Source organism: Sebastes umbrosus, chromosome 3 (genome assembly GCF_015220745.1).
Source record: "Sebastes umbrosus isolate fSebUmb1 chromosome 3, fSebUmb1.pri, whole genome shotgun sequence".
Classification (NCBI taxonomy): domain Eukaryota; kingdom Metazoa; phylum Chordata; class Actinopteri; order Perciformes; family Sebastidae; genus Sebastes; species Sebastes umbrosus.
In genome coordinates this window covers 3,884,430-3,896,509 of record NC_051271.1, presented here as the reverse complement: position 1 = coordinate 3,896,509, position 12,080 = coordinate 3,884,430, and the positions used below count along the sequence as shown (strand labels likewise).

At 40.6% G+C, this 12,080-nt stretch overlaps 1 protein-coding gene and 1 long non-coding RNA gene across 2 annotated transcripts in view; one reads left to right on the top strand and one right to left on the bottom strand.

Moving 5' to 3' along the window:
- Positions 1–5,593, bottom strand: part of si:ch211-79m20.1 (bromodomain-containing protein 4) — a 21,536-nt gene extending 15,943 nt beyond the window's left edge. Inside the window, exon 1 of the mRNA XM_037763686.1 lies at positions 4,801–5,593. Coding sequence (XP_037619614.1) covers positions 4,801–4,872 — 72 coding nt within the window. The 5' untranslated portion in view covers positions 4,873–5,593. The remainder of the gene's footprint in view (positions 1–4,800) is intronic.
- The window catches only part of LOC119484713, a 14,012-nt gene extending 1,932 nt beyond the window's left edge, over positions 1–12,080 (top strand). The window contains exons 2-3 of the long non-coding RNA XR_005206103.1: positions 2,049–2,053; positions 12,071–12,080. This is a non-coding gene — a long non-coding RNA (uncharacterized LOC119484713). The remainder of the gene's footprint in view (positions 1–2,048; positions 2,054–12,070) is intronic.

Genomic DNA, 12,080 nt, shown 5'->3' with positions numbered 1-12,080 from the left:
CTCTCCATACGAGCTTCAGCCTTCATAGCGACCAGACGCAACCAAAGCGTTGCAGCTGAAAAACAATGCTGTGCCTCGTTGCCCTTCTGTGTTCTGCATTTAACAATAAGCAAGTATTTAATTAGTTTTAAAACTAAAAAAACTAAAACCTAACAATAAAGCGACAGCACCAATCTCCACTTCTACAGCCCTGATTCTAACAAACCTTTTTTACATCTGTATCATTTTCATCTATTGATTTTGTTATTTTCTATCCTTTTTTAGAAAAATAAGTAACTGTGATCCACAATCCATATGACTTTCTTCATTATTATTCCTCATTATCATCATTTCAAACTGTCCACTGGACTCTGAATAGATTTTTCCTCTGATACTGCACCACACGGAGCTTACTAACAAATACTCTTATGCACCACTGCGCTTTTCTATCTGTCACACATGCACACACACACAGAAACACAAGCACATATGTCCACTAACACTTACGCAGCTACACCCGGCCATGCACCCAGATGTGTGCACACACACAAGGACACACACACTGCTACACAAAGTCTGTGAAATCCCCGGCTCGGCAGATTAGTTGTTGTTCTTATGTAAAATGGATCAAACCGGTCGGCGGCACATCATCCAAACTGACCCGCACAGACAATAGTCAGACTACAACCTGCTCACCAATCAGCTGTGTGTGTGTGTGTGTATGTGTGTGTGTGTGTGTGTGTGTGTTATAGTGTGTGTTGATGTAACATTTGAACAGCAGATGATGAAACCGTTGAGGTCTGACCTCATGTGTGAGTGCTTTTGTGTGTTTGTATCTGTCTCCAGATCTGTTTAAATGGATTTAAAAATGAACTGTGTGTGTGTGTGTATGTGTGTGTGTGTGTGTGTGTGTGTACGTGTGAGTGTGTGAGAGAGTGAGTGTGTGTGTTAACACGTTGTATAAGCAGTAAGGTTTGATTGGATTGCTCATAGACGCAGCAGCTGCACAGTAAATAATAAATTATGATCATGTTTTCTGGATTATGTCAACCTCAGTGAACCTGTAGTGACATTACTGAATAATCTGTGTGTGAGCGTGACTGCAAACCTTTCCACAGACAGATGTGGCAGAAGTAAGACGTCAAAGATGTCTTCATTTTTTCCGTCACTGGACTAGACATCGTGTGACAAGAAGAAGATTAGAGTCTCAGGTCACATGACAGCTCAGCGTTATTTTAAACAAAGACTATAGAAGCAAAGAGACGAAACTCCAGTGTGTTTATTAACAGCTGCTGCTGCCATTTTGGACTGATAACGCTTATTATATTTATATTATTTTATTGTTCAACACAGGTCATTTCATTAGAATATGAGAATAAAAATGATTAAGTTTTACTTTTGTACGGCACTTTGTAGGCGGATGTATTACCGGCGTCCGGTAGTCACTTTCAGTCCAAAGTGGCGGAAGCATAGCTCTGCTGCTGGGCGCTGATCGATTGACTTTCACTTCTTGGCAATATACGTTCTTTGTTTTAAATAAAAACATCTGTCCAAAAGATGTTCGGGCTACAGTAAGCTGCAGTTTAACTCATCGTGCACATGAAGTCGAGCATGCTAGAGTCTCCGTGATTAATAACCTGCAGGTTTCAGGAACACACGTTTAACTCCAACAACAGCCGGTTTCCAGCCAACGTGCCCTTGTTCAAGGCACTGAGCTTCTGCCTTCTGCAGCTCAATGTGCTACACTACAGAGTGTTTGTACCATCTTGTGTGAAATGTAACTGTCTGAATGTCAACGAGTTCTCCGATCATCAGTTCCACCATCTTCAGGATGTGGAGCCTTTGAGACGCTGTGAGTCACTTATCCTCTTACAACGGTTCGTATGATATCTTACAAAAAGTTATTCCTCATTTTTCGTGCGTTTTCCTACGAACGTCCAGCAACACGTGTCAATTTCCGCATGTTATATGCATACAGTCTTTTCAAAATAAACTTCTGTCTTCACAGGAATAGTTAGGTTTAGTAAAAGATTGTGGATTGAAGATGGTTTGGATTAAAATAACTACAGAAGTGGTGTAACTGAAGTACGGAAGTTACATGACAAACTGTGTGAAACTTGTGGTTTCACTAACAGGCCTAACGGGACTCTAACAGCGGTCTCCTGGATGAAAGTCAGGTGTTTTTTGACCCACCCATCCACCCCGACCTCCTCAAGGCTGGTCTCATCCACCGCTCGTAGCTAAAAGTAATGCACTGTAATTTGTGTATATCCCACAAAATCAATTTGAGTGTAATTCATGTCCCGTGTGAAACCAGAACTCAACATTGATTTATTTGTCAGGTAAGTTTGTACTTAAGTAACGCCACTTACGGAGTTATTTTAACCCAAACCACGATCTTTTCCTAAACCTAACTAAGTAGCTTTCTTGCCTAAACCTAACTAGTTTCCTGTGAAGACGGAAGTATTATTTTGAAAAGACTGTATGCATGTAACGAGTGGAAATTGACACGTGTTGCTGGACATTTGTATGAAAATGAAGGAAAAAGGAGGATTAACTTTTTCGTAACATATCAGACGAACTGTTGTTTGAGGATGCGTTGCCTCCCTACGCAGACTTTGTCACTCTTTATACTTCCTGGTTCAAGATTACGTGGATTTCATACAATACGATATATACGACTAACACTGCATTACTTTTCATACTCACAAAGTGTGAGACACCACAGACCTCGGATCATATCTCATCTCTTACCAACAGACTGTTGGTTTCTTTGAGCCAGTAATTATCTTTATCTAGACTTAACTGTGTCGTGTTTGTTGCTGAATCTTAACCGTAGAGGCTAAAGGTCTGGCTGCTCTAATTGCTACGCAACATGCTGTATCATTGCTGGGTTTTACAGAGGTCATCTGACAGCTCGTCACCAACATGACAGACTAGTGTTGCAGATGGGACATGAACGAGCAGGACTTGTGAGACACTTTGCAACATCATGTCAAAAGTCGTGTCTTTTAAGAAAGATAACACTGTGGGTTACATGTGTGTCTAGATGAGGTGTAAGTGGATAAGCATCATTGGCACAGAGGAGAACCAATGTAAATGCACATAACAATTATATTATTTGAGCCACATGAACAGAGTAATGTGCAGACTTTTTTCTTTTCTAATGTTGATTTGATCACCTGAAAGTTTCCATTTGCTGGCTGCAAGCTAAAGAAACAAGTGTCTGGTGGAAACATGAAGGTGAGCTGAAAGAATAGATCCCAGAGAAAATCAGTCAGTGGTGGAGTGACAACAGGACCTCAGTGTGGTGTGATGTACTGGTGTGACAGCCAAGGCCCTGCCTCCCCCTCTCTCCCTCCTCTATCTATGACTCTTCAGGAGAATCACTGTGATGAAACGTGAAAAGGAACCGCAGAGAGAAACCGATCCGTCATTCGGCACAAGCTGCAGAGTCACAGAGAGAAAACTGGATAGACTGACGTACACGCTGTCACACACACACACACACACACACACGTTGTCTTTTGCCCTGCAGTTAAACTGTTACACCAAACCAACCCACCCCACGGGGGGAGGGTGGGGGGGATGGCGTGCGTCAAATGCTCCTTACGAGTGAAGGAAGTTCTCCATCGTCCCATGACTGTCATAGTCTGTGTGACGTATCTGAGTCAGAACATGAACTTCCAACCTGTTTGTCCTGTTGTTCTGTTCTTTGGAAATCGATCTCATTATTGCCAGTAAAAGGTCAGCGAAAGAGATCAACAACATCTCCATCAGTTGAACTTCATGGTTCATAGTAGGGCAGTCCTCTACCAGAGAAATTCTTAGGCAACTGACACTCATAGGATTTTGTCGACTAAGCGATTTAATCGACTGTAAAACTGAGTTTCTCCACAAAGAATCACACAAAAGCATCACTTGAAATCTGGTGTTTACCAGAGATGTGCTCAGAAGTTTCTTGGAAATTGGAAAATCAGCATGAAAATGGCACCAAAAAACGACTAATTGACTAAAGAAATCTTCATCAACTTAAGACCAAAACCACCAATTAGTCGACTAATCAAAGTATCTATTCTAGTTTTCTCTTTCAGTCTGTCTCTCACACTGAAATCTTCCCTCCAACTTGTCCAGGGATGTCGTGGAGGCCCAGCACTCATTATTAGAGAGCTGACAGAGATTTATTGGAGGCTGCAGATCAAAATTGACATGTTGTGTCTTCACATAGGGTCATAAGAGAGGTAAAAGAGCATATCCAAGATCTAACAATTTCTTTCCCTTGGCCACACGGACACTGAACAAACAATACATCTGTGCAATACTAATACACTGAATGTAAAATACATTTGTCTATGCAATATCGTTGATGCAATATACACCTCATGTGCAATTACCTCTGTTTACATTACATCTATTTTTATATTTTATACTTCTAGTGTAACACTTCTGTTTATATGTATTTATTACATCTACTTTATCTGTTTTTATTTGCTTTATAACTGTGTGTGTTTTACCTGTTATATGTTTTATCTACCTCGTTTAGTCTTGTCAAGTATTTGTTTTAAAGCACTGACCAGAAGTGGCAATCTCGTTGTATTTAATACAATGACAATAAAGCTTTCTATTCTATTCTATATAAATGTGTTTCCTCTGATAGTGAACTATTAACCTTGGCACCACATTTTATCCACCATTACATCATAAAGCTTTTATCCTAGAATCAATATTTCATTGCCTGTCATTGAGTACAACCATGCCTTTAAACCATGCCTGTTAGTTTCCCCTCACCGACTAGAGGTCATATGTGTTTGCTGGTCTTACCTCAGCGCTGCCGAGCCTCAGACGAGCTGCAGAGAGAGCAGCCAGCAGCAGCAGAAGGACCCAGGACCTCATGTTGCCGCCCAGCCTGAGGAGCCGCAAGCGACCGGCTGGGCATTGAGCAGCTCGGTGTCCAATCCCCCCCTCCGGCTGCACCGAGAGCCTCGTCCCGGTGTCGTCGTGCGAGTCAACGCACTGTGAAATATCCCCAAATGTGTCACCGCCTTTAAGCGCGTCTTGTCCGAGTGTTTGCTCACTGGTGACTCACTGCGCAGGCTAGACGTCTGACTGTGTCCAGGAAAGAAACTCTCTCAATAGGAGAGACGTCAACGGTGGGACAGGTGCGTAATGCAGAATACAGCCATGCAATTATCGCAAGTCTGCAGCGTCCCAATAAGCCTCTGGTAATACACTCCAAGAATGTCTCCAAATGTGTGATTTTAAAAAAAAATATTATAATAATAATTCATCAACATGTGTCAAAGTGCTCCATGCATCCACTTTACTCCAGGAGTCGTAGTAGAATATATCACTAATGCAGCATTCTCCTCACATCTCCAATCTAGTCCGTGCGTAAAAGTTGGTTCACCTTGGAACGGAACGGCGCGCTTGTGCGTAATTCTCTGTCTGGACGCTCCGCTGCAAAACTCTCTCGATTCACTGGACTGTAAGTATAACCTGTCCGTCTTATTTAAGAGCGTGTCTCTTATAGGTAGGTAGCTCCTCCTTGTATGTCTCACTGTTCACTGCTCTCCGGTTCTTCTGCTTCTGCTTCTCACTCTCTGGTTGCGTTTTGAACGGTGAGCAGCTTTTTATCCACACATAAACAGAGCCTCCCCTCCTGAAGTTTCACACATCAAGTCACACGGAGAAAAGCCCATGCATACCGGAAACGGGACGATATTTGCTTTCAAAATAAGAGTAGATTGGAATTTGCATGGATATGTTGTGAAAATGGGTCTTAGTCACAGTAGCAAACACAAGTTCAAGTTTATTGTCATTTTTCCACATACAATGTACACGGTTAAAACGAAATGTCGTTGACCAAGGTGCAAAGACAGACTTACAAAAACAATCACAAACATAGAACGTAACACAGTGAACAAAGTGCGATGGTGCAGCACAATCAAAAGTGGACGACAGGATATTAACAGAGTAAAAGCAGAATAAAAGCCATCAGGTCTTTAAAAGTGCTATATATAAAAACCCAATGACTCTCCAGTAGTTCTCCTTGTATAAATACCTAATAAATAAATAACACTAAATTAAAACAGCACCAACAACAGTGATAAACGATTCCACACAAGACAAAATAAGAGAATAGATTGGAATTTGCATGAACATGTTGTGAAAGTGAGTCTCTGTCGCAGTAAGCAAACACATTAAATGTGTATGAGAGAAACGAGTATGGTGATTACATCAGACTGACATCACTTCAAGTGATTTATAGAATATAAAAAGTACTGTTGGCTTAATGACAATAAAAATGGATTAATTCAAAAGATATATGTTTCATTAAAACGAACTCCAAAGATAATATAAAACTGTGTAAATTGGAAATGAAACCAAAAGAAAACATTCACGTATCACTCTCTGCTTCTAAGATATTATGTTCACATTATATCTCTGTAATCATGAAGACGCTGACAATGTGGCCCGCAAGTGATTTAAAGTTTTACTTTGAAAGTTCCTTACAGGAAGTCTACATTCTCATGTGGCTGACTTGACTCTGGTCCTTATATTTGTGCCCCTGTTCCTCTCCTCTCGAAGGCAGGACTCACCACCTCCTTATTAGGAGCAAGGAGACCTGAGCGCCCATGGGTGCTCTTAAAGGGAAAGTTTGATTAATCCTATCTGCGTTATAATAACCTGAAATATCATTTAATAAATTAAATGTTTATTTTTTTCAAGTAATCATAAACTAAACTAAAGACAAAAAATAAAAATTAGAGACATTGATGAAGTAAACAAACCTTTTCCATTAGCAGAAACATTAAACATTTAGATTTAGTTGAGTTTTTCTGTGAATTAAAGAACTTTATTTGAAGTTTGGTGATTTAAAATGGTGGGGTCATCCTTTTGTTTACGTTTGGATTATGGATTGCACCTTTAAAATCAGATGAGGTCACCTTGAATACACTGTTGATCAGCAACCCCGTCACCGGAAATAATGTTGGCGTTGTTTTGAAAAACACAGGATATGTTGAATGGCGACATTTCTGAACCAAAATATGTTTCATAAATACATTTCATATCAGCCTTGTATCACGCTAGCAGAAACACAAAGCGACGTGGTTAACGTTGTGAAACGATTAGTTAGGGTTTATGCAACAAAACTACATGTTAAGGTTAGAAACAGATCAAAAAGAAGATGTGTTTAAATAATAACGAGCAACATAATAACGCAACACACTACATGGTAAAACTACTACGTCTGTACAGGGAAAATGACACTGAACGTTGTGAACACGGGACACGAACGAACAGCTGATTGTAGCGTGACACGAACAGCGGTCTCCTGGATGAAAGCCTTGTGTTTGTTGGACCCATCCACCTCCCCTCCCACCTGCCCAGTGTGTCTCTTTTTGCTCTTAAAACTACGTCACCTGCTCTGTCCGAATGAAACGTCCAATGCCAACAGTTTTCTCCTGGCGACTGGGCTGTGACCAGAAACACAAGAGCAATCTCTATTGGATTATAATATTAAGAACTTTCAGTGGATTTTAGTTGTGAAAATGCATTTTAGTCTGTTTCTCTCCCTCTTATGTAAAATGCAGAAAGTGCATTACATCATCAGTAATTCCAAGTAATGAGTCAGACCTGAGGCAAATGGTTTTCCTAAAACTACACACTAGCGTTTGTTGTAATCTGCTGGGATTATTGTTGTTGAACGTTGTGTGTGTGTGTGTGTGTGTGTGTGTGTGTGTGTGTGTGTGTGTGTTTGTGTGTGTTTGTGTGTGTGTGTGTGTGGGGGGGGGGGGTTGCAAAACAAAGAGGAGGAGAATGACTTTACTCCACTCACTGACCACTCAGCTGTTTCTATTGTGCAAACAGGGGGTCGACTCCGCCCGTCTCGTACGGAAATGATTCGTCTTTCAAACATCAAACACATTAAAGGTGCCACACAGAAACAATATCAAAGGAGTTTAAGATGAAAAAGAGATACATTTAAGAGATGTGACAACACCCTGCATACTTTGTCCAATATGGGTTTTCAACACGACCTGTGAGGATTTCAGAATGAATCTGAAAATAGAGAAACACCAGCACTGCTGCTACAGTAATTCTGTGTTCACGTTATAAGCGACACAGCAACAGGCTGCAAGTTATTTTCAATGGAAGCCGGTGACATGAAGGCTACAAATCAAAGTGGTGAAGCGTCAACCAATCATATGTGTTTGTTTCACCCTGTTCTGTTCCGTATAAAAAAAATTGCCGTAACCAGTTCCAAGTCCTATTTAACAACACGCTGTTGGCCACGCTGGCCGTTTTGTTTCTTTTGTCACTTGTAATGTGTAGTTGAGTTGTTTTATGTATGCAGAAGTCAATTGGATTGCCAATAGGGCTGTCAACCAATTAAAATATTTAATCGCGATTAATTCCAAATTAATTGCAAATTAATCATACATTTTGTATCGTTCAAAATGTACCTTAAAGGGAGATTTTTCAAATATTTAATACTCTTATCAACATTGGAGTGGACAGATATACTGCTTTATGCAAATGTATGTATATATTTATTATTATAAATCAATTAACAACACAAAACAATGACACATACTGTCCAGAAACCCTCACAGGTACTGCATTTAGCATTAAAAATATGCTCAAGTCATAACATGGCAAACTGCAGCCCAACAGGCAACAACAGCTGTCAGTGTGTCAGTGTGCTGACTTGACTATGACTTGCCCCAAACTGCATGTGATTATCATAAAGTGGGCATGTCTGTAAAGGGGAGACTCGTGGGTACCCATAGAACCCATTTACATTCACATATCTGAAGGTCAGAGGTCAAGGGACCCCTTTGAAAATGAACATGACAGTTTTTTCTCGCCAAAATGTAGCGTAAGTTTGGAGCGTTATTTTCCTAGTATGGGATGGTTGGCACCGATGGATTCTTTAGGTTTTCTAGTTTCATATGATACCAGTATCTTCACTCTGGCTTTAAAACTGAGCCTGCCACAGCCTAAAAATCCCAAGTTGTGTTAATGTGTTAAAGAAATTAGTGGCGTTAAAATTAACGTTAATGCGTTATTATCGCATTAACTTTGACAGCCCTAATTGCAAAATGTGTGACTGTAGTTAGAAGCAAGTTAGGGTCATTGTGTTAAGACGCATTGATGGATAACATGGCAACACTTTGAATGTCTAAAAGCTCTGACAGTGTTATTAGACTTTCAAGAAGTGTTTTTCGGGTTCAAAGGGTTCTTTAGTACCACATATTATCCATGACATCTCAAAGATCTAATGTTACATTACAGTTACAGTATTTCTAACAAAATGGGCAAAGGAATGTGAAAACAGCCCTCCTTAATGACAAACTTTACATAATCTGAACATACATTAGTCTGTATAGTAAACGTTATTGTGCAGATGTTAGAAAGATGTGGACACACACGTGTGACCTCATGCATACAAAACATCAACAGCTTTTGTGTGTTAGCTGTCTCTTCTTGCTGGTGTGTCTCTGTGACTAAGTGTCTCATCATAAATATGTTTTGTCTTGAACTGAGGACATCACCGACCAGATCCAAAGTAGACCGCAACTGTTTTCCAGAGTTTCATGTCAGGGTCAGGACTGGATGGGTCGCCATGGAAGCCGGGGGGTCACGGTAGATTCTTCCTCCCTGCAGAGGGAAGACAGAGGAAGCAGGCACCCCTGTGCTGCTATTCCTGGACTACACACACACACACACACACACACACACACACACACAGACATGTACCAATGTAAACGCTGACCTTTTTCCTTCATGCACACACAGTGTAGGCTATGACAGACTGACAGGACACGCTGCTGTCACTGACAGGATGAAGTGCGACCCCTCATCTCAATAACAGCGTACATGCACTGTACAGTATGTGTGTGTGTGTGTGTGTGTGTGTGTGTGTGTGTGTGTGTGTGTGTGTGTGAGAGAGTGACAACTTGAAAGGGTATCAGGTTTACAGAGTTGCTTGCTGTCGGTCCTCGATGTGCAACATGGAATTCGCAGTATGTCCGAGAGGAAGGAGATGAACTGTGCATGTGTGTGTGTGTGTGTGTGTGTGTGTGTGTGTGTGTGTGTGTGTGTGTTTGAGCAGGTGAAATGCACAGCTGTGTGTGACACTGGGAGTCACAGGTGTGTGATGTCGTAGACTATTTTTGTGCTGTGGGAAGCACAGAGGCGACAACATTGTCATTTTCATGAGCCGCAAGTTTTGAGTTTTCCTGCGAGCCGTGTGTTCACGTAATTATCTGCAGTAGATTTATGGAAGTTGATGTAAACGTCGTTAGTCACATTTGGCCCATGGACCGCTGTTTGTCTACTGAGACTGAAAAATGTCCCGAAAAATGTCCAAAAAATATTGAAAAATGTCCTTAAAAAGGAGGAAGAAAGGCAGAAGAAAAGGCCGACATTAATACGAAAAAAGTCTGACAATGTCCGAAAGAAGGCAGAAGAAAGGCCAAAGAAAAGTCTGACATATGTCCGAAAAAAAGTCAGAAAAAAGTCAGAAAAATGTCTGAGAAAGGCCAAAAATGTCTAAAAAAAAAGGCAGAAAGGAGGCCGAAGAAAATTCCGAAAAAATGTCCCGAAAAATGTCCTTAAAAAGCCAGAAGAAAGGCAGAAGAAAGGTCTGACATAGGTCCGAAAAATGTCAAAAAAGGTATTTTCTGATGAAATAAAATGGACATTTTAAGATTTACACACTCCAGGAGGCTGTTTTAGCCATTTAACGCCATTTTAAGATGCTTTTTACCAATTGAACCCCTAATGTGGACGTGCTCTTAGTAAGTGTGTTTAGATGGCACTGATCGTTTCAGACTCACCTACTCTCAGAAGCTATAATGAGTTTAAAGCAACAGACACATTTTCCTCCTGACCAGACAACCAGTACAGAAGGCGGTTTCAGACGGTCACATTTAGTTATATTGGGTTAGTTCAAGTCAGACTATCTGTCTGTTTTAGTTCCTTTGAAGGCTGCATCTTCTCCTCTCACTTCACTGCTTCCCAGTTTAAACCTCACTGGGCATGTGTGTGAGAGTGTTAATTAACTTCCTGTCCGGTATCCTGATCTAATTAACAGAGTGAGTTTCTTTCCTCCTCTCTCCTCTCGCCAGCTTCCTCCTTCTGTCACCGCAGCCAGTTGCAGGATGAAGCAAACAGCCGCTGTACTCCCTCCAGAGTTCAAACGCAGGTCACGATGCTGCTGCCGTCTAGTCGGCCAGTCTGTCTGAATCAGGCCATATTAGATCTGTAGTGCAGATTATCCCTGATAAATCCCACAGGATCAATAGCAGAGGAGCTTGGGTTGGAGCTGCTCCGGTTTATTTACACTCGACTTGACCAAACACTTTGGCAGGGAAACAATTATTATTTTAAACTTTGTTTACAGCCAAGTCACATTTGAGCCCAGCGATGTCATGAACAAAAACACAGGGAAACTATCATAAGTGGTCATGCCACAAACAACCACTAACTTGCAAAAATATAAATTATATTTTCAGGAAAGCATTATTTTTTGAATTTCTTCAAAACAACAAAATCTCAGTACAATTTATTTTGAAAGTGCATATATCTAATCTCTTAAAGAGGACATATTATTCTTATTTCCAGGTTGTTCACATGTTTTAATGTTACTAATGTAACTTTGCAGACCTTTTACATGCACAAAAAAAATGATATATCCCACTAAAGGAAAGGGGAAAAGCACAAAAGCATAAGAGGTCCAAGATTATGATGGACTAATCATTTTTATTGACTTCTCGCTCTGGTTCCTCTGGAGGTGAATGCACTTCTCACTTTGGATAAAAACATGCCTGTATAAAGATGCTGTTATTTAAGCAACAAGATACTTTAAGGCTGAAGAAAGGCAGAAGAAAAGTCTGACATATGTCCGAAAAATGTCTCGAAAAATGGAGATGAATGCACTTCTCACTTTGGATAAAAACGTGCCCGTATAAAGATGCTGTTATTTAAGTAAGAAGATATTTTAAGAAGCATAAAATAGGCTGTAATGAAATTCTGATATCTGATATATATGCATTAATCTCCTCAGACATTTGTTCTATAGTATCTTTGTG